This window comes from Haliotis rubra, unplaced genomic scaffold (genome assembly GCF_003918875.1).
Source record: "Haliotis rubra isolate DU_JTF1 unplaced genomic scaffold, ASM391887v1 Scf692, whole genome shotgun sequence".
Classification (NCBI taxonomy): Eukaryota; Metazoa; Mollusca; class Gastropoda; order Lepetellida; family Haliotidae; genus Haliotis; species Haliotis rubra.
In genome coordinates, this window is record NW_025767404.1 from 314786 (window position 1) to 339240 (window position 24455).

The following is a 24455-nucleotide window of genomic DNA, read 5'->3' on the forward strand; positions in this document are numbered from 1 at the left end:
TACCAGTACTGAAACATGGTAGAGAGGACACTGTGTACAGGGTGGAGACACCAGTACTGATACATGGTAGAGAGGACACTGTGTACAGGGTGGATATACCAGTACTGAAACGTGGTAGAGAGGACAGTGTGTACAGGGTGGAGATACCAGTACTGATACATGGCAGAGAGGACACTGTGTACAGGATGGAGATACCAGTACTGAAACATGGTAGAGAGGTCAGTGTGTACAGGGTGGAGACATCAGTACTGAAACATGGTAGAGAGGACACTGTGTACATGGTGGATATACCAGTACTGAAACATGGTAGAGAGGTCAGTGTGTACAGGGTGGAGATACCAGTACTGAAACATTGTAGAGAGGTCAGTGTGTACAGGGTGGAGATACCAGTACTGAAACATGGTAGAGAGGACACTGTGTACAGGGTGGATATACCAGTACTGAAACATTGTAGAGAGGACACTGTGTACAGGGTGGAGATACCAGTACTGATACATGGCAGAGAGGACACTGTGCACAGTGTGGATATACTAGTACTGAAACATGGTAGAGAGGACACTGTGTACAGGGAGGAGACACAAATACTGAAACGTACTGATACATGGTAGAGAGGACACTGTGTACAGGGTGGAGATACCAGTACTGATACATGGTAGAGAGGACACTGTGTACAGGGTGGAGATACCAGTACTGAAACATGGTAGAGAGGACACTGTGTACAGGGTGGAGACACCAGTACTGAAACATGGTAGAGAGGACACTGTGTACAGGGTGGAGATACCAGTACTGAAACATGGTAGAGAGGACACTGTGTACAGGGTGGAGATACCAATACTGAGACATGGTTGAAAGGACACTGTGTACAGGGTGGAGATACCAGTACTGAAACATGATAGAGAGGATATTGTGTACAGGGTGGAGATACCAGTACTGAAACATGATAGAGAGGACACTGTGTACAGGGTGGAGATACCAGTACTGAAACATGATAGAGAGGACACTGTGTACAGGGTGGAGACACCAGTACTGAAACATGGTAGAGAGGACACTGTGTACAGGGTGGAGATAAGAGTATTGAAACATGGTAGTGACGACACTGTGTACAGGGTGGAGATAGCAGTATTGAAACATGGTAGTGACGACACTGTGTACAGGGTGGAGATACCAGTACCCTATACCCTATAAGGTTCAGCAGAGACAGTAAGGCTCTCTGACATACAACTGAGGATGAAACAGCCGCTCACATAATCACACATCATCAGTGGGTATCGAGAAGACTGTCTAGTGTCAGGTTCTCTGTCCTTTACAATTTGCCGGGCAGTTTCACTACTTGCACTATCTCAACATGCTCACTATTCGACAGGAGATGGAGCTGTTGTTAGGTTTGAGGACGTTGTTGTCGCCATGGAGATGGTGCTGTTGGGGACGCTGCAGTTGTGCGTGGGATACTCAAGGCTAGACGGTGTTCCTACAACGGTGTAAGCTCCTATAGAGATCCAGAGAGGGAACACCAATCCCAGCACACCGCCGACCACTGCTCCCTGTAGAACATAATACACCGTAAACAGGAACGACGCCGACCACTGCTCATAGTAGAACATAATTCACATTGAACAGGAACACCACCGACAAATGTTCCCTGTAGAACATTATACACCTTAAAAGGAACACCTCCGACCACTACTCCTAGTAGAACATTATACACCATTAACAGGAACACCTCCGACCACTGCTCCTAGTAGAACATAATTCACAGTAAACAGGAACACCACCGACCACTGATCTCTGTAGAACATAATACATCGTAAACAGGAACACCGCCAACCAACGCTCCCCGTAGAACATGATATACCGTAACAGGAACACCGTCGACCACTGCTCTCTGTAGAACACAGAACACCGTAACTGGAAACCCGCCGACCACTGCTCCCTGTTGAACATAATACATCATAAACAGGAACACCGCCGACCTCTGCTCTCTGCAGACCACAATATACCATAAACAGGAACACCGCCGACCACTGCTCCCTGTAGAACATAATACATCGTAAACAGGAACACCGTCGACCACTGCTCTCTGTAGAACATAATACATCGTAAACAGGAACACCGCCGACCACTGCTCTCTGTAGAACACAATACACCGTAAACAGGAACACCGCCGACCACTGCTCTCTGTAGAACATAATACATCGTAAACAGGAACACCGCCGACCACTGCTCCCTGTAGAACACAGAACACCGTAAACTGGAACACCGCCGACCACTGCTCTCTGTAGATCATAAAACATCGTAAACAGGAACACCGCCGACCACTCCAATCTGTAGAACATAATACACCGTAAACAGGAACACCGCCGACCACTGCTCTCCGTAGAACATAATATATCGTAAACAGGAACACCGCCGACCACTGCTCCCTGTACAACTTAGTACACCGTCAACGGGAACAAGCGCCGGTGACACAAATAAGACCACCACATACAAAATAAGGTTTGTTGTTAGCGGAAGACTCTCTGAATCATCGTGTATATCAACCGTTTAGATCTTAAAACCTGATTGCTAACACATCGTTAATGTAACAACTGTCGTCAGTCTGCCTTGGTACACATGTACAGATCATATAACATCTGTGTAAAGTAATGATGACTCAACTTACAATCCAGTTGGCCCACGGGAAGAACGCACCCAGGATGAACATGCCGAGTATTGGCCCCGCTGCTGCACCCGTGAAGCTGAGACATACCTGGTGACATCACAACATATGAAGCTGAGACACGCCTGGTAACATCACAACATATGAAGATGAGACACGCCTGGTAACATCACAACATATGAAGATGAGACACGCCTGGTAACATCACAACATATGAAGCTGAGACACGCCTGGTAACATCACAACATATGAAGATGAGACACGCCTGGTAACATCACAACATATGAAGCTGAGACACGCCTGGTAACATCACAACATGTGAAGCTAAGACATACCTGGTAACATCACAACATGTGAATCTGAGACAAACCTGGTGACATCACAACATGTGAAATTGAGACACACCATTTGACATCACAAAATCTCGACTGGAAATATGGTTCACATGTATGTGTTCAAGCGGCTACTGTTGCATAAGTACAATCCAGTTGGCCCACGGGAAGAACGCACCCAGGATGAACATGCCGAGTATTGGCCCCGCTGCTGCACCCGTGAAGCTGAGACATACCTGGTGACATCACAACATATGAAGCTGAGACACGCCTGGTAACATCACAACATATGAAGATGAGACACGCCTGGTAACATCACAACATATGAAGATGAGACACGCCTGGTAACATCACAACATATGAAGCTGAGACACGCCTGGTAACATCACAACATATGAAGATGAGACACGCCTGGTAACATCACAACATATGAAGCTGAGACACGCCTGGTAACATCACAACATGTGAAGCTAAGACATACCTGGTAACATCACAACATATGAAGATGAGACACGCCTGGTAACATCACAACATGTGAAGCTAAGACATACCTGGTAACATCACAACATATGAAGATGAGACACACCTGGTAACATCACAACATGTGAAGATGAGACACGCCTGGTAACATCACAACATATGGAGCTGAGACACGCCTGGTAACATCACAACATGTGAAGCTAAGACATACCTGGTAACATCACAACATTTGAAGATGAGACACGCCTGGTAACATCACAACATGTGAAGCTAAGACATACCTGGTAACATCACAACATATGAAGATGAGACACGCCTGGTAACATCACAACATGTGAATCTGAGAGACACATGGTAACCTCACAACATGTGATGCTAAGACACACCTGGTAACATCACAACATGTGAATCTGAGACATACCTGGTGACATCACAACATGTGAAATTGAGACACACCATTTGACATCACAAAATCTCGACTGGAAATATGGTTCACATGTATGTGTTCAAGCGGCTACTGTTGCATAAGTACATCAACTGAGTTTATGAGTAGTGTCCAGTTTAGACGAGCTACAGTTTTAATGAAAAGTGTACATCATGATGTTTCATTATGATATCATCATCTGTCAACATGCATTAGTAGTGAAAGCAAAGAACAACACGTGTTACATGTCAGACTAATGCTTAGTCTCTGAATATATATAATTTTGATAGTGACAAACAAGCCCATTTAAATTGAAAAGGAGCCCTAGGTAGACCAGAGATTCAGAGACTAAGAACATTCGGGCTACACATGCTGGGGTCATTACCAATTAGAAGTCACATCATATAATCATCAGATAACGGTATAAGTGACAGGCATATTTATTGGCCATCGTGTATAGCCCTGTCCTATCTCCATGATGTCATCAACTCATGTGGGTCAGTCAAGCCCCCCTATCTACCACTGTCCTCACCTACAATATCTTCCTAAAATCTACCACTGTCCTCAACTGTAGTATCTTCCTGCAATCTATCACTGTCCTCACCTGTAAGATATATCTACAATCTACCACTGTCCTCACCTGTAAGATATTCCTGCAATCTACCACTGTCCTCATCTGTACGATCTTCCTTCAATCTACCACTGTCCTCACCTGTAAGATCTTCCTTCAATCTACCACTGTCCTCACCTGCAATATCTTCCTAAAATCTACCACTGTCCTCACCTGTAACATATATCTACAATCTACCACTGTCCTCACCTGCAATATCTTCCTAAAATCTACCACTGTCCTCACCTGTAAGATCTTCCTGCAATCTACCACTGTCCTCACCTGTAAGATCTTCCTACAATCTACCACTGTCCTCACCTGCAATATCTTCCTAAAATCTACCACTGTCCTCACCTGTAACATATATCTACAATCTACCACTGTCCTCACCTGCAATATCTTCCTAAAATCTACCACTGTCCTCACCTGTAAGATCTTCCTGCAATCTACCACTGTCCTCACCTGTAAGATCTTCCTACAATCTACCACTGTCTTCATCTGTATGATCTTCCTACAGTCTACTACTGTCCTCACCTGTAAAATCTTCCTACAATCAACCACCGTTCTCACCTGTAAGACATATCTACAATCTGCCACTGTCCTCACCTGAGATCTTCATACAGCTTATCCCTGTCCTCACCTGAGATGTTCATAAAGCTTACCCATGTCCTCACTGACATCTGCCTACGATCCACTCCCTGTCCTCAACTGAGATGTTCATAAAGCTTACCCATGTCCTCACTGAGATCTGCCTACGATCCACTCCCTGTCCTCACCTGAGATCTTACTACAGATTATCCCCTGTCCTCTCCTGAGATCCTACTACAGTTTATCCCCTGTCCTCTCCTGAGATCTTATTACAGTTTACTCCCTGTCCTCACCTGAGATCTGCATACGATCCACTCCCTGTCCTCACCTGAGATCTTCCTACAGCTTACTCCCTGTCCTCACCTGAGATCTTACTACAGTTTACCCACTGTCCTCACCTGAGATCCTACTACAGCTTACCCCCTGTCCTCACCTGAGATCTTCCTACAGTTTATACCCTGTCCTCAACTGAGATCTTCCTACAGTTTATCCCCTGTCCTCAACTGAGATCTTACTACAGTTTACCCACTGTCCTCACCTGAGATCTTAATACAGATTATGGCCTGTCCTCTCCTGAGATCTTACTACAGATTATCCCCTGTCCTCAACTGAGATCTTACTACAGTTTACCCACTGTCCTCACCTGAGATCTTCCTACAGTTTATCCCCTGTCCTCACCTGAGATCTTACTACAGTTTACTCCCTGTCCTCACCTGAGATCTTCCTACAGTTTATCCCCTGTCCTCAACTGAGATCCTACTACAGGTTACCCCCTGTCCTCACCTGAGATCTTCCTACAGTTTATCCCCTGTCCTCACCTGAGATCTTACTACAGTTTATCCCTGTCCTCTCCTGAGATCCTACTATAGGTTGCCCCCTGTCCTCACCTGAGATCTTCCTACAGTTTATCCCCTGTCCTCACCTGAGATCATACTACAGCTTACCCCCTGTCCTCACCTGAGATCTTCCTACAGTTTATCCCCTGTCCTCAACTGAGATCTTACTACAGTTTATCCCCTGTCCTCAACTGAGATCTTCCTACAGTTTATCCCCTGTTCTCAACTGAGATCTTACTACAGTTTATCCCCTGTCCTCAACTGAGATCTTACTACAGTTTACCCACTGTCCTCACCTGAGATCTTAATACAGATTATCCCCTGTCCTCTCCTGAGATCTTACTACACATTATCCCCTGTCCTCTCCTGAGATCCTACTACAGATTATCCCCTGTCCTCAACTGAAATCCTACTACAGTTTACCCCATGTCCTCACCTGAGATCTTCCTACAGTTTATCCCCTGTCCTCAACTGAGATCTTACTACAGTTTACCCACTGTCCTCACCTGAGATCTTCCTACAGTTTATCCCCTGTCCTCACCTGAGATCTTACTACAGGTTACCCCCTGTCCTCACCTGAGATCTTACTACAGTTCATCCCCTGTCCTCTCCTGAGATCCTACTATAGTTTGCCCCTGTCCTCACCTGAGATCTTCCTACAGTTTATCCCCTGTCCTCAACTGAGATCTTACTACAGTTTATCCCCTGTCCTCAACTGAGATCTTCCTACAGTTTATCCCCTGTCCTCAACTGATATCTTACTACAGTTTATCCCCTGTCCTCAACTGAGATCTTACTACAGTTTACCCACTGTCCTCACCTGAGATCTTAATACAGATTATCCCCTGTCCTCTCCTGAGATCTTACTACAGATCATCCCCTGTCCTCTCCTGAGATCCTACTACAGATTATCCCCTGTCCTCTCCTGAGATCCTACTACAGTTCACCCCATGTCCTCACCTGAGATCTTCCTACAGTTTATCCCCTGTCCTCAACTGAGATCTTACTACAGTTTACCCACTGTCCTCACCTGAGATCTTCCTACAGTTTATCCCCTGTCCTCACCTGAGATCTTACTACAGGTTACCCCCTGTCCTCACCTGAGATCTTACTACAGTTTATCCCCTGTCCTCTCCTGAGATCTTACTACAGTTTGCCCCTGTCCTCACCTGAGATCTTACTACAGTTTATCCCTGTCCCTGTCCTCAGTTTACTGAGATGTCCTCCTACAGTTTATCCCCTGTCCTCTCCTGAGATCTTACTACAGATTATCCCTGTCCTCTCCTGAGATCCTACTACAGATTATCCCTGTCCTCTCCTGAGATCCTACTACAGTTCACCCCATGTCCTCACCTGAGATCTTCCTACAGTTTATCCCCTGTCCTCAACTGAGATCTTACTACAGTTTACCCACTGTCCTCACCTGAGATCTTATTCCTACAGACTGTCCTCACCTGAGATGTTCCTTATCCCCTGTCCTCACCTGAGATCTTACTACAGGTTACCCCTGTCCTCACCTGAGATCTTACTACAGTTTATCCCTGTCCTCTCCTGAGATCCTACTATAGTTTGTCCCACTGTCCCTGAGATCCTACTATCCCCTGTCCTCAACATCTTACTACAGTTTATCCCCTGTCCCCACTGTCCTCACCTGAGATCTTCCTACAGTTTATCCCTGTCCTCACCTGAGATCTTACTACAGGTTACCCCCTGTCCTCACCTGAGATCTTACTACAGTTTATCCCCTGTCCTCTCCTGAGATCCTACTATAGGTTGCCCCTGTCCTCACCTGAGATCTTACTACAGTTTATCCCCTGTCCTCACCTGAGATCTTACTACAGTTTACCCACTGTCCTCACCTGAGATCTTCCTACAGTTTATCCCCTGTCCTCACCTGAGATCTTACTACAGTTTACTCCCTGTCCTTACCTGAGATCTTCCTACAGTTTATCCCCTGTCCTCTCCTGAGATCCTACTACTGCCCCCTGTCCTCACATGAGATCTTCCTACAGTTTATCCCCCTGTCCTCAACTGAGATCTTACTACAGTTTACCCACTGTCCTCACCTGAGATCTTCCTACAGTTTATCCCCTGTCCTCACCTGAGATCTTACTACAGTTTACCCCTGTCCTCACCTGAGATCTTCCTACAGTTTATCCCCTGTCCTCTCCTGAGATCCTACTACAGGTTACCCCCTGTCCTCACCTGAGATCTTCCTACAGTTTATCCCCTGTCCTCACCTGAGATCTTACTACAGTTTACCCACTGTCCTCACCTGAGATCTTCCTACAGTTTATCCCCTGTCCTCACCTGAGATCTTACTACAGGTTACCCCCTGTCCTCACCTGAGATCTTACTACAGTTTATCCCCTGTCCTCTCCTGAGATCCTACTATAGGTTGCCCCCTGTCCTCACCTGAGATCTTACTACAGTTTATCCCCTGTCCTCACCTGAGATCTTACTACAGTTTACCCACTGTCCTCACCTGAGATCTTCCTACAGTTTATCCCCTGTCCTCACCTGAGATCTTACTACAGTTTACTCCCTGTCCTCACCTGAGATCTTCCTACAGTTTATCCCCTGTCCTCTCCTGAGATCCTACTACAGGTTGCCCCCTGTCCTCACATGAGATCTTCCTACAGTTTATCCCCTGTCCTCAACTGAGATCTTACTACAGTTTACCCACTGTCCTCACCTGAGATCTTCCTACAGTTTATCCCCTGTCCTCACCTGAGATCTTACTACAGTTTACTCCTTGTCCTCACCTGAGATCTTCCTACAGTTTATCCCCTGTCCTCTCCTGAGATCCTACTACAGGTTACCCCCTGTCCTCACCTGAGATCTTCCTACAGTTTATCCCCTGTCCTCACCTGAGATCTTACTACAGTTTACTCCCTGTCCTCACCTGAGATCTTCCTACAGTTTATCCCCTGTCCTCACCTGAGATCTTACTACAGGTTACCCCCTGTCCTCACCTGAGATCTTCCTACTGTTTATCCCCTGTCCTCAACTGAGATCTTACTACAGTTTACCCACTGTCCTCACCTGAGATCTTCCTACAGTTTATCCCCTGTCCTCAACGGAGATCTTCCTACAGGTTACCCCCTGTCCTCACCTGAGATCTTCCTACTGTTTATCCCCTGTCCTCACCTGAGATCTTACTACAGTTTACCCACTGTCCTCACCTGAGATCTTACTACAGTTTACTCCCTGTCCTCACCTGAGATCTTCCTACAGATTATCCCCTGTCCTCACCTGAGATCCTACTACAGATTATCCCCTGTCCTCTCCTGAGATCCTACTACAGTTTACCCCCTGTCCTCTCCTGAGATCTTATTAGTTTACCCCCTGTCCTCACCTGAGATCTACCTACGATCCACCCCCTGTCCTCACCTGAGATCTTACTACAGTTTACCCACCGTCCTCACCTGACATCTTACTACTGTTTATCCCCTGTCCTCACCTGAGATCTTACTACTGTTTATCCCCTGTCCTCACCTGAGATCTTTATACACTATATCCCTGATCTCACCTGTAATATTGTTCCACCCAGATGCATGGTCATAAAAGACACTCCAATACCCGCGGCGCCAAAAAACAGCACTGTGAAGTAAAGGAAATGTTATATATTATGACTGTGACTTATCACTTCTGATTGATCACGAAGATTCTCGTAACAAATGTAACTCAATTATGTCCTTCATACGCTTCAGTTTCACGGTCATCTGAACAACCACTCGCCCAATACAAAAGTGGTATATAGCACAAACCTAACATCAAATACTATTGTCAGTTTGTAAATATTTGAAGAAGAGTGTGAGGTCTAACATCTTACCAAGCAGCTTGGTGATGAGTGTCTCCTGAGCTTCTGTGAGTCTGTCTCCCAGGACTGGTTTGAAGAAATCCTCCCAACACACGGCAGACAGAGCACTGAGAGACGACGACATGGTGCTGAAATGATTCATATGGGAAACATGACACACTAAACATACGGCAGACAGAGCACTGAGACATGACGACATGTTGCTGAAGTGATTCAAGGGGAAACATGACACTCTCAACATTCAACAGACAGAGCAGTGAGAGAGGACGACATGGTGCTGAAGTGATTCAAGGGGAAACATGACACAGAGCACTCAACACACATGGTGGCAGACAGAGCACAGAGAGACGACGACATGGTGCTGAAGTGATTCAAGGGGAAGCATGACACTCTCAACATACGACAGACAGAGCACAGAGAGACGACGACATGGTGCTGAAGTGATTCAAGGGGAAGCATGGCACACTCAACATACGACAGACAGAACACCGAGACACGACGACATGGTGCTGTAGTGATTCAAGGGGAAGCATGGCACACTCAACATACGACAGACAGAGCACTGAGACACGACGACATGGTGCTGTAGTGATTCAAGGGGAAGTGATCAACATACGACAGTCAAGGGGAAGCATGTCAGTCTCAGCTTCTTAGACTATGGACCAGACATGAGTGAGTGACTTTAGTTTTACGCCGCTTTGAGCAATTTTTCGGTAATATCACGGCGGGGGACTCCAGGAATAGGCTTCACATATTATACCCTTGTGGGGAAGCGAAACCGGGTCTTCGGCCTGACGAGCGAACGCCTTTACCACTAGGCTACCCTACCCGGCCCAGACATGAAAGTCAACAACAACGTACAGTTTCTACGCGAGACTTGCACATAATGAAAAGTCTCTACCTAAGAGCTCCATGATGAATAACTGTTTCTACGCGACGGTTCCACTAGAATAAGCAGTCTCTACCTGAGTGATCCACGACAACGATCTGTTTCTTTGCGCGAGTTCCACTAGAATGAACAGTCTCTACCTGAGTGATCCACGACAATGAACAGAACTTACCTGAGTGCTCCACGACAATGAACATAACCTACCTGAGTGCTCCACTGAAGAGACACGAGATGAACAGTCCCGGGAGACCGGGATAGCCAAGCACTTCCATCACGAAGTAAGGTACCAGCTGGAATAAAGAGAGTCAATGAGGTCAACTTCATGGCAAGAGTATGGTAATATTAGGGCGGGGACACCAGAAATGGTCATCCATCTGTCTGTCTGACCATCTGACCTTGACCGTCAGTCTGATCAGTAAATACTGGATCTGTCTGGTTACACCAGTTCTCAAGGGTGAAAACAGAGAGGGCATCTACATATACTCATTTATAATAACAAAAGTGTCGGTTGTGTCAGAGCTTTTAATGTCACAAGTGAGAGAGTTCCAAAGCACAGGTGCAGCTTAGGAAAACGAACGGCATCCAAAGGATTTCAGTTTGTAGGATGGGATGACCAGTAGATTTTGTGAGTTTTGAGAGCATGTTGCGTGTGGAAACATTTGTATGTCAGACAGAGGATCTTAAGGTCGATTCTGGCCCTAAACGGCAGCCAATGCAATTCGTTCAACACATGTGTAATATTGGAACGCTTAGTAGTCTTGGTGATGATGCGACATATTGGCAGAGACAAGGAAACAGGTGAAAACAAATGACAGAGACAGGACTAGACTTGAAGATCTTACTTGGTTCGGGTTGCTGACTTTGTTATCTGACAAGGGATCACATCCTTTCTGGGCGTAGTAGGCGAACATGATGATCCCCGCCAGGCACACAGATGTCATCAACAGAATGACCCCGACAATGTTTAGAACCACCGATCTGAAAAAACCCCAAAACATCACACTGTTCCCGCTACTAATTACACTGAGTTAAACAGTCCACTTCAAATGACAAGAGGTTAAAGTGAAAACAGTGGTTAGGAAACTGGATGTATGCTGAGAAGAACATGTGAAAAGACACCGCACTCAGCAGTTTTAGGCTGTATAGTGGCGGTCTGTAAATAATCCATACTTGACCAAACAATCCAGTGATCAGCATTATAAACATCTATCTACGTAACTGGGATACGATGACGTGTGTCAACCAAGTCAGAGTGTCTGACCACCTGAAGCTCTCTAACGACAGGCTTGGATTGCCGAAGACCAATTCTAACTTGGATCTTCACAAGTGTAGATAAGCATGGGTTGAGAAGACCAACTCCAACCCGGATCTTCACGGGTCCATAGATTACTTCAGAGAAAGAACATTCAGGTAAACAAACGGCCGTCCCCATGAACACCATCTGTGCATCTTCTTGGTGATCATTTTCGTGATGCAGATGAGTCAGAATGTAACTTACAGTCTTGCCTGTCGCAGCGTGGGTAGCATGCAGTACCGCTGGACAGTGACCTGGCTCAGTCCATATGTGTAGGACCAGGTGATTGTTGTACCGATGACCAGTGACCAGAAAGACACAGTAGGGTCGGGATTAAAGCTGAAACAGGAACATTATGGAAGAGTACTATAGGGAGTGGTATACCGAGATCCGATCGTGTTGTTTGTCGCTTCGGGAGGCGAAGAAGAAGTACCACATATCCCAAGCCAGATATAAGCCATGTCGGAAGTTGTCTCTGTGCGTGTCTCTGCTTTTGTTTCAGAACTTGAGTCTGTTCCTGTTTGTATCTCGGAGTCTATACTGCCTCGGATTTGCATATATCAGGCTTGGGATATGTGGTACTTCTTCTTCGCCTCCCGACGCGACAAACGACGCGATTGGATCTCGGTATAGGCTCGCGCGATAGCTTGGTTCCTGGCATTGTTCTCTATCCATACACCTGCATATCTCTACTTGGAGTGCACTTCCACCGGGGGCCTGTGTTAGACTACTTTGTATCTTCCGGACTAGTTTTTTGCAAAATCTACTATTTTTTAGTGGGCTGTGGTAGCCGATTGGGCCATTTGGAGCTACTTGGTAGGTAGCACCTCTGCTGGTTTTTCTCCAAACTCCCTATACTCCTGGCAGAGATAGCAACTTCCCAGCAGTGCCGATACAGTCAGTGAGTCCAGCGAGTACGCTGACATCTAGAGAGACATTGAAATATCTGTACTGTGGAGATGGTTGGAAACACCATGTCATGTGGAAACACCATGTCATGTGGAAACACCATGTCATGTGGAAACACCATGTCATGTGGAAACACTATGTCATGTGGAAACACCATGTCATGTAAACACCATGTCATGTGGAAACACCATGTCATGTAAAAACACCATGTCATGTGGAAACACCATGTCATGTGGAAACACCATGCCATGTGGAAACACCATGTCATGTAAAAACACTCATTTCGTCCCTAGGAATGATGGATAATTATAAAAAAACACAAAATCATTCCAGGTGCAGAATGGCTCTCTCACTCAGGGCGTATGTGAAATGGTTTGGAATTAGTGAATCTTCGGACTGAAGGTGACTGAATCGGACAGGACAGTTCAGCATCAGTCATGGTTTGTCATGGCAAGGTTAATTGATGAGTTCAAGCGGGTGGAATGAACTTATTCCCAAAATTCAAGAAATATGGGTTTACTGAAATGGGTACGTGATCTTTCAAAATATATGATAAGCCTCCTCTATCACTGAACATGTATGTCTATAAGTCCTGATTAAACCCAAACACACACGCACGCGCGCACGCACGTACACGCACACACACATGAACCCCTGGGAAGTTTCAACAAGTAGGTTCTATACTTACTCAAAGAACTGAATCCTACCCCACTCTTCGTTGATTCTCCACACCTCACTTAACCCGCCGACAGCATACGTTCCCTGCAATATGAAGGAGGTCCACAATCCATCAAACCTTGTCACGTTTCTACTTTCTCTCAATGTACAATTTGTACCAACTCTATGTGTAACATTTGTACGCACTCTAAAAGTAACATTTGTATCCACTCTAAATGTAACATTTGTACCCACTCTACATGTAACATTTGCACCCACTCTAAATGTAACATTTGTACCCACTTTAAATGTAACATTTGTACACACTCTAAATGTAACATGTGTACACGCTCTATGTGTAACATTTGTACCCGCTCTATGTGTAACATTTGTACCCACTCTACATGAAACATTGTATCCACTCTATGTGCAGCATGTGTACCCGCTCTAAATGTAACATTTGTACACACTATAAATGTAACATTTGTACACACTCTAAATGTAACATTTGTACACACTATAAATGTTATATTTGTATCCACTCTAAATGTATCATTTGTACCCACTCTAAATGTAACAAGTGTACCCACTATAAATGTAACAAGTGTACCCACTCTTAATGTAACATTTGTACCCGCTCTAAATGTAACATTTGTTCCCATTCTTAATGGAACATTTGTACTCACTCTAAGTGTAACACTTGTATCCACTCTAAATGTATCCACTCTAAATGTAACATTTGTATTCACTCTAAATGTAACATTTGTACCCAATTTAAATGTAACATTTGTATTCACTCTAAATGTAACATTTGTACCCAATTTAAATGTAACATTTGTATTCACTCTAAATGTAACATTTGTACCCACTCTAAATGTAACATTTGTACACACTCTAAATGTAACATGTGTACACGCTCTAAATATTACATTTGTACCAACTCCAAATGTAACATTTGTATCCACTCTAAATGTAACAAGTGTACCCACTCTAATGTAACATTTGTACCCACTTTAAATTTAACATTTGTACCCACTCTAAATGTTACATTTGTACCCACTCTAAATGTTACATTTGCACCCTCTCTAAATGTTACATTTGTACCCACTCTAAATGTTACATTTGTACACACTCTATGTGCAACATGTGTACCCGCTCTAAATGTAACATTTGTACCCACTTAATGTGACATTTGTATCCACTCTAAATGTAACATATGTATCCTCTCAAAATCTAACATATGTACCCACTGTAAATGTAACATTTGCACGCACTCTAAATGTAACATTTGTACCCACTCTAAATGTAACATTTGCACACCCTCTAAATGTAACATTTGTACCCGCTGTAAATGTAACAAGTGTACCCACTCTAAATGTAACATTTGTACACGCTCTAAATGTAACATTTGTACACACTCTAAATGTAACACTCTTTATGCATCCGTATGTTCTTATTACATTTTACCTTTTCAGAAGGATAATGTTTCCCATGAGGTTACTTATTAAATACATCATATTCATTAGAATAACAGCCCAAACTGACCCTGATGATTATGGCCAGTACTCCGACAAGCATCACGACGCCCTGAAACACGTCTGCCCATACAACTGCTTTCATTCCTCCCTGAAATAAAGTTGTTTCAATATTCGCAGGTGACCTGAAAAATGATTTGCTTTCTGCCACGTGAGATTCATTCAGAGTAATTTCGTATTGTCAGTGTCTGTTAACAAGTGAACAGCGGACTTCAGGTTGTATGAAGTCTTGGCGAGTGTCAGCCACAGGGCAATACAAGTACACCGAGCACGAGCACCTGCTTCAAGCACTAACTTATAAACGTACCTTTATAATACAGCCACTCTATTAAACCTGACTTACCTTTATAATACAGCCCATCTATTAAACCTGACTTACCTTTATAATACGGCCCATCTATTAAACCTGACTTACCTTTATAATACAGTCCATCTATAAAACCTGACTTACCTTTATAATACAGCCCATCTATTAAACCCGACTATTCAGTAAGCTGCATCAAACTTTTTCATCAAAGAATTTTCCACCGTGTTATCTACATACCGATGAGGTGAGAGTATACACAAACAACTAAATTAGGCACCCCTGGGTTTTTGCAATGATAGGTTTTCAACACGTACATAAAACTTCTCGTGGTGACCACGATGGACCCGTAATATCCTTTGACTCATAAAAAACGACAAAATGATTGGGGTCCATGTTGATTTTATGATGATAACTACTATGATGAAAAGAACTACTGATTTTCATACAAAACCGTGTCTGTACAAGTATGACCCTGGAATGTTTAATGTTGAATGTATTCAAAATGTATGACAGCCAGCACTGTCCTCCTCATACCCCCTGTCAGCCTCCTGATCCTCTGAAGGGGCAGTGCACGCCATGTAAAGCAGCTTCTAATTGGGCCAGGTTCTGTACAGGAGAATCCCTTTGTTGCACACGACGAATAATCATGTCCTAGGTATACTCCGAGATAGGGGCTCATTCAATCGTGAGATATGTCAGGGGAGCTTAACTAAGTTCTTTGTGTATATGTTCTACTTGTGAACCACCTACAAAATACCTCGAGAAGATAGACATATGCTCACGGTGTGATCTACCTACCAGACACGTGTAAAAGATAGACATATGCTCACAGTGTGATTCACCTACCAGATACGTGTAGAAGATACAGATATGCTCACAGTGTGATCTACCTACCAGATACGTGTAGAAGATACACATATTGTCACAGTGTGATCTACCTACCAGATACGTGTAGAAGGTGGACATATGCTCACAGTGTGATTCACCTACCAGATACGTGTAGAAGGTGGCTACGAGACCGATCGTAATTATCGTGGCCCATGTTGGAAACCCGGTCACTGTTTGAAACATGAATAGAAAAATAGCAGATAATGCATACAGCTATTATAGATGTTATTTTTGTGAAGATCACTTTATACATCACTTTATATATCACTTTATATATCACTTTATATATCACTATATATATCACCTCATATATCACTTTATATATCACTTCATATATCACTCTATATATCACTTTATATATCACTTTATATATCACTTCATATATCACTTCATATATCACTTAATATATCACTTCATATATCACTTTATATATCACTTTATATATTACATAACTTATGTACATCATGAAGACGGCATCTGGCCAACAGCTGTATGCAGAGCATATCGTTTACAAATATATAGCTATGTAAGGTGACCTCACGTTTGATTGTGATTGTGAACTAGTGATGTGTTACAATTACAAACCTACCTGCTTCTAGAGCCGTCGATGGAGCAAGTGACGCCACGCCCATATAGATCACCTGGGATGAAACATGTCTACAAGTACAACGTACACAGAGCCACGTGTCTACAAGTAACACGTACACAGAGCCACGAGTCTACAAAAACAACGTACACAGAGCCACGTGTCTACAAGTACAACGTACACAGAGCCACGTGTCTACAAGTACAGCGTACATAGAGCCACGTGTCTACAAGTACAACATACACAGAGCCACGTGTCTACAAGTACAGCGTACACAGAGCCAAGTGTCTACAAGTACAACGTAAAAAGAGCCACGTGTCTACAAGTACAACGCACACAGAGCCACTTGTCTACAAGTAGAGCGTACATAGAGCCACGTGTCTACAAGTACAACGTAAAAAGAGCCACGTGTCTACAAGTACAACGTACACAGAGCCACGTGTCTACAAGTACAACGTAAAAAGAGCCACGTGTCTACAAGTACAACATACACAGAGCCACGTGTCTACAAGTACAGCGTACACAGAGCCACGTGTCTACAAGTACAACGTAAAAAGAGCCACGTGTCTACAAGTAAAACATACACAGAGCCACGTGTCTACAATTACAACATACACAGAGCCACTTGTCTACAAGTACAACATACACAGAGCCACGTGTCTACAAGTACAACGTACATAGAGACACATCTCTACCAGTAACACGTACACAGAGCCACGTGTCTACAAGTACAACGTACACAGAGCCACGTGTCTACAAGTACAACGTACACAGAGCCACGTGTCTACAAGTACAACGTAAAAAGAGCCACGTGTCTACAAGTACAACATACACAGAGCCACTTGTCTACAAGTACAACATACACAGAGCCACGTGTCTACAAGTACAACATACACAGAGCCACGTGTCTACAAGTAACACGTACACAGAGCCACGTGTCTACAAGTACAGCGTACATAGAGCCACGTGTCTACAAGTACAACGTACACAGAGCCATGTGTCTATAAGTACAACATACACAGAGCCACGTGTCTACAAGTACAACATACACAGAGCCACGAGTCTACAAGTACAGCGTACATAGAGCCACATCTCTACAAGTACAACGTACACACAACCACGTGTCTACAAGTACAACGTACATGCAGCCACATCTCTACAAGTACAACGTACATGCAACCACGTGTCTACAAGTACAACGTACATAGAGCCACATCTCTACAAGTAACACGTACATACAGCCACGCCTCTACAAGTACAACGTACATACAACCACGTGTCTACAAGTACAACGTACATACAGCCACGTGTCTACAAGTACAAGATAAGTAAAACAAAGATAGAGTCACGTGTCTACGTACATAGAGCGCCACGTCTATACGAGTACAACGTTCATATACAGATTTGATAGTGTCAGGCAACATGGGGAGTTTCCATGGTAACCATGCTATTTTTCAGAGAACATGACTGCTACATATCAATGACTAAGTCTTGACAATGAACAAGTATTTTCTCTCAATGTTGTGAATGTTTCTGATACCTCAAGCACTGCTCTTTCAACACATGTAAAACGTCAAGATCAATGTTAAAGGTCAAGGTCACAACAATCGAATTTGTAGCTATATCTGCCTCAAAAGTCCATATTCTATCTTGCATCTTTTTTTTACTGATGAGTGCATTGTATGTGCAGCACCAAGTATTTGGTATCGTAAGAAACCCCATAAAATCAACATTCTGAAAAAAATATTTTCAGAAGGTTAAACATCAGGAAACATGCTAGTTACAAGTGTTTATGCTATTATGCAACCTGCATACCCAATACATGAGGAAAGACATCTTCAAGGTCAAAGGTCAAGGCCATTTTCATTTAGTGAATCTTGACTAATACCGATTAAATGATAAGTTCAATTAGTGGGGTTCTTTTGGGCTCCCATTGTTAAACGTGCTAAAGTTGAGATCTAATTATGTGTGACCTTCAGATATTTCCAAAGGTCAAGGTCATTGTCAGATCAAAATGTATTGAGTCTAGACTGAAATTATGATTTGTGTATGCCTAATGAATATTACATGCTTTTTGGTAAAGGAAAGGTTATGGTTTACGATATGAACAAAATAGTGCACAACTGTGTGCAATAACTGCTCCCTTTCCACAATGACCGACAGTAGCAGACGACAGAAATCATTTGGCAGACATTTGTTGCAAGGTAAGATTCTGCATGACATGGCATCAAAAATCACAATCAACTGAAAGAAATAAAAACATCTGAAATAACAAAGAGCAGTTTTGCATATGCATTTGTGAAGTAGATCATTATTTTTCTAAAAAACAAATGTAATTCCCCAACATGAGAGAAGGACTCTTTCAAGGGACCAGTCATTATTTTAGATGTTTTATGTACAATGCATTTTTCTCAGTGAGTGAGTGAGTCAGTTTGGTTTTACGCTGCTTTCAGCAATATTCCAGCAATATCATGGCGGGGGACACCAAAAATGGGCTTCACACATTGTGCCCATGTGGGGAATCGAACCCGGGTCTTCAGCGTTACTAGTGAATACCTTAACCATTCGGCTACCCCACCGAATTTTTTTCTTTGAACCACATGACTGATGTAAATTGAAATTGGGATATTTCATGGTAATACTTTGCTTTTTTTTTTCTTCACATGATTAATAAGATTTCCAGACCATGGATGAACCAGCTGAGAAACGCAATGAGTATTGGACATTTCTTTCTGTATTATATGTTTGCATAGTCTGACAGACAGCACATACGGAGACTATGTGAAAGAATCAACAGAAAGAGGTATTGGAAAATTTGGGATGTTGCTCAAATACAAAAGGATGTGAGTTTTCATCATTTAAGACCTTTCAAAGATGAGCTACTCAGTTTGAAGTCAGGAACATCATATCATATCAGGTGTCGATCAGAATACACTCACGCATCTCACATCGCCCGACTCCCAAACGTAACAAACACAGCTTCTGCAAACGGACAAACTCATGATTCCAAAATATTGTTACACACGCAAACAGCAGAATTCTACATAAGAGAGCAATGTTTCATATGTGGAAAGAAAAAGATATATATATATATAAAAGAGATACCATCAACTGGCACTGGTGAAAGTAAGAGGTCAAAAGTATTGGATGCAGCAACATCTCGAGGAGATGATATTGTTGGCATGAGATAGAAATGTTTTATCTGTGAGAAGACAAACGGTAAAAAAAACCAGTTTGTCTCTGAATATGGCGGAGCATTTGATATCCTTCAACAAGAACTTACAGCATCACTCTTGTTGCAACAAACAACCTCCGTCACTGATTTGGAGACTTAGTGTAACGATACGTGGATCTCTTAAGAGAGAGCATAGTTGAAAATGCTGAGCGCTATCGCTCATGGAAACTGAAAGACAGCCTGTCAAGTTTATTTTGTGATGAAATAACCTTCATTCCTCTTTCCGGTCTGAAAACTATTGTACGGGCAAGTTATTTGCCGGTGGGGAAGGCCATACAGTTGGCAAAGTCTTTGAGAAATGGTGCAATGCAGCCGGATATGAACAGTAACGGGCAAAACGTGAGTTTTAAAGAAACAGATTCTCAAGATACCCACAAGGCTGCAGGGATTCTACGTAATGCCATGTCTGAAGTTGAGGATGATACAGATTACTACAGCTCCTGGAATGAAATTGATATGAAGAGGTGTGCCCGTTTTAATCCAAAATGCATGTATATGTGGATATCATGATTCAGTTTTCAGTGATGACAATGGGTGCATGATTGACTGTCGTGTGGTTGCTATATGTCACACAATGATTGCTCTCGCTCGGAATATACGTACTCCACTTACGCTGGCATTAGCTGCCCATGTGCATCATGCAACTGGCAGCAATAAAATGATCCATATACTACAGTATGTCATATGATGAAACGAGACGATTTTTGACTTCGGTTGCTATAAGTGAGAAAACTCGCTCAAATGGCACCTATGTTCCACATGGAATTCTACCTCTTTCCGATGATAGATCATCATTTATGGATGCAGCTATTGACAAGTTCGATCAGAATGAGGAAACCACTGATAGGAAATGTACAACACATGCCGTGGCGATGGTTATTTATAAACGGAATTCCCAAAACGAAAAGGCTAACTCTGAAGTACAATATGAAGACCCTTGGTAGAATGTGTTTGATGTTGTTCACATGAGCTTGACGCAGTTTCAGTTTCAGTCGTTCAGATTTTCAGGTTTCAGGATTTCTCTTCATTAAAAGTTTGCTGTTGGTATATGTTTCCGTGTCACTGACATCATTTGTTTTATCACTGCAAATTCTTTTTCTGAATGTGATATCTGGAAACCATTTTGTCTAACATGTTGATCTTTCCTATGCTCTTATAAATGATGTTGTGAGGGATGATTACATCTGAGGATAATTATATAACTGTAAAATACAACATAATATGCTTTCATTGTGTCCTGACAACCATTTGTGTCTGAATTGATCATACCTTTACTGGCGTGCTGTATGAAACATATGACTGAGCATAAAATATAACGTTATGTTCATGTGACTTTGACCTTTGACCATCTACATTTACTTGTTTTTAAACAACCAACTTATAGGCATGCTATAAGTCAATCACTAACACATTTGTGTAATGTAATGCGTTTATGATTTATTTGAACCATGACTTTGACCTTTGGAAATATCTAAAATATCTGAAGGTCCTTCATAATTAGATCCCATCCTTGGCACATTTAACAATGGAACCCCGATAAGAACCACCCTAATTGAACTTATAATGCAATCGGCTCTTAGAAATTGTATAAACTGCCCATATTGACTTTTAGTCCAGTTTAACTACACAACTGAGGGATGTGACCTTGACCTTTGACCTTGAGGGTGTTTATCCACATGTATTTTATCACCCGAGTCAAGGATCACATGAACACCTGTAAACACTCTTGGAAAGCTATGTTTAGTTACATAAAGGCATAATATATTTTTCGTGATACAATTAAAATGCATGGTAACCATGGAAACCCAATGAACCCCATGAGTCCTAACAATTACTAGCATGGAATTTTTTTTGTCACAAAGCTGGGTATGTGAGGTGTTGCATGATAACAAATACATGGTGCTGCACTTAAAAGATACACAACAGTTAATAAAGATGCGAGATAAAAAATAGAACAAAAGATGTAGACAAACATCATGCTATTTACAGTACGTGCTTGTATGACAATCATCATGCTGTTTACAGTAACTACTTGTATGACAATTATCAAGCTGTTTACACTACCTACTTGCTGACAATCATTATGCTGTTTACAGTACCTACTTGCTGACAATCATCAAGCTGTTTACACTACCTACTTGCTGACAATCATCATGCTGTTTACACTACCTACTTGCTGACAATCATCAAGCTGTTTACACTACCTACTTGCTGATAATTATCATGCTGTTTACAGTATCTACTTGCTGATAATTATCAAGCTGTTTACACTACCTACTTGCTGACAATCATCATGCTGTTTACATTACCTACTTGCTGACAATCATCATGCGGTTTACACTACCTACTTGCTGTCAATTATCATGCTGTTTACACTACCTACTTGCTGTCAATTATCAAGCTGTTTACACTACCTACTTGCTGATAATTATCAAGCTGTTTACACTACCTACTTGCTGATAATCATCATGCTGTTTACACTACCTACTTGCTGTCAATTATGAAGCTGTTTACAGTACCTACTTGCTGTCAATTATCAAGCTGTTTACACTACCTACTTGCTGATAATTATCAAGCTGTTTACACTACCTACTTGCTGACAATCATCAAGCTGTTTACAGTACCTACTTGCTGACAATCACCATGCTGTTTACACTACCTACTTGCTGACAATCATCATGCTGTTTACACTACCTACTTGCTGACAATTATCATGCTGTTTACACTACCTACTTGCTGATAATAATCATGCTGTTTACAGTACCTACTTGCTGTCAATTATCAAGCTGTTTACACTACCTACTTGCTGATAATTATCAAGCTGTTTACACTACCTACTTGCTGACAATTATCAAGCTGTTTACACTACCTACTTGCTGACAATCATCAAGCTGTTTACACCTACCTACTTGCTACTTGCTGATAATTATCAAGCTGTTTACACTACCTACTTGTTGACAATCATCAAGCTGTTTACACTACCACTCATCATGCTGTTTACAACTACCTACTTGCTGTCAATTATCAAGCTGTTTACACTACCTACTTGCTGACAATTATCAAGCTGTTTACACTACCTACTTGCTGACAATCATCAAGCTGTTTACACTACCTACTTGCTGATAATTATCAAGCTGTTTACAGTACCTACTTGCTGACAATTATCAAGCTGTTTACATTACCTACTTGCTGACAATCATCATGCTGTTTACACTACCTACTTGCTGACAATCATCATGCTGTTTACACTACCTACTTGCTGTCAATTATCAAGCTGTTTACACTACCTACTTGTTGACAATCATCAAGCTGTTTACACTACCTACTTGCTGACAATCATCATGCTGTTTACACTACCTACTTGCTGATAATCATCATGCTGTTTACAGTACCTACTTGCTGTCAATTATCAAGCTGTTTACACTACCTACTTGCTGATAATTATCAAGCTGTTTACACTACCTACTTGCTGACAATCATCATGCTGTTTACACTACCTACTTGCTGACAATCATCATGCTGTTTACACTACCTACTTGTTTGATAATCATCAAGCTGTTTACACTACCTACTTGCTGACAATTGTCATGCTGTTTACACTACCTACTTGCTTGCAAATCAATTATCATGCTGTTTACAGTACCTACTTGCTGTCAATTATCAAGCTGTTTACACTACCTACTTGTCTGACAATCACCATGCTGCTTACAGTACCTACTTGCTGTCAATTATCAAGCTGTTTACAGTACCTACTTGCTGTGACAATCATCATGGTGTTTACACTACCTACTTGCTGACAATCATCATGCTGTTTACAGTGCCTACTTGTGCAACAAGCATCATGCCTTAAGACAACAGATTATGGATGTCAACTTCTTCTTTATTGTATACACAACATTTCTGGGCTTTTCCTTGCCCCTTCGTCAGGTGAAAGCTAACTAACAGATATACAGGATATATATATATATATACTAGTGATGTACATGAAGCCAGAGTGATTTTAAGTATGTATATACAATGAATAGGGGATTATAACATGAAAGAGAATAAAATACACAAAACCAGATATGTTGTTGTTACAGTGGATTAAGTGAGTCTAATTTGTGTAATAATATACAAAAAGCTTGGATAAGATACAAAAGGCAGGGTTCAAAGGTAACTTTTAAACCTTTTGTCACGGCAAATTTTAAACCGTAACAGTACCTGTTTGCTGGTTATTATCGTGCTGTTAACACTACCTACTTGTATGACAATCACCATGCTGTTTACAGTACCTACAAAAGCAAACAATCATCATGCTGTTTACAGTACCTACTTGTTGACAATCACCATGCTGTTTACAGTTACTCGTTGTGTAACAGTTATCATGCTGTTCACACTACCAACTTGTATGACAATCATCATGC

At 42.4% G+C, this 24455-nt stretch overlaps 1 protein-coding gene across 1 annotated transcript in view; it reads right to left on the bottom strand.

Annotated features, from left to right (window-relative positions):
* Positions 1 to 24455, bottom strand: part of LOC124258419 (sodium-coupled monocarboxylate transporter 1-like) — a 31086-nt gene that overhangs the window by 2036 nt on the left and 4595 nt on the right. The window contains exons 3-13 of the mRNA XM_046692516.1: positions 16818 to 16869; positions 16331 to 16398; positions 15044 to 15124; positions 13530 to 13603; positions 12137 to 12271; positions 11481 to 11616; positions 10843 to 10928; positions 9762 to 9877; positions 9459 to 9529; positions 3138 to 3224; positions 1354 to 1541 (exon numbers count right to left, since the gene is read on the bottom strand). Of these exons, the coding sequence (XP_046548472.1) occupies positions 1354 to 1541; positions 3138 to 3224; positions 9459 to 9529; positions 9762 to 9877; positions 10843 to 10928; positions 11481 to 11616; positions 12137 to 12271; positions 13530 to 13603; positions 15044 to 15124; positions 16331 to 16398; positions 16818 to 16869 (1094 nt within the window). The remainder of the gene's footprint in view (positions 1 to 1353; positions 1542 to 3137; positions 3225 to 9458; positions 9530 to 9761; positions 9878 to 10842; positions 10929 to 11480; positions 11617 to 12136; positions 12272 to 13529; positions 13604 to 15043; positions 15125 to 16330; positions 16399 to 16817; positions 16870 to 24455) is intronic.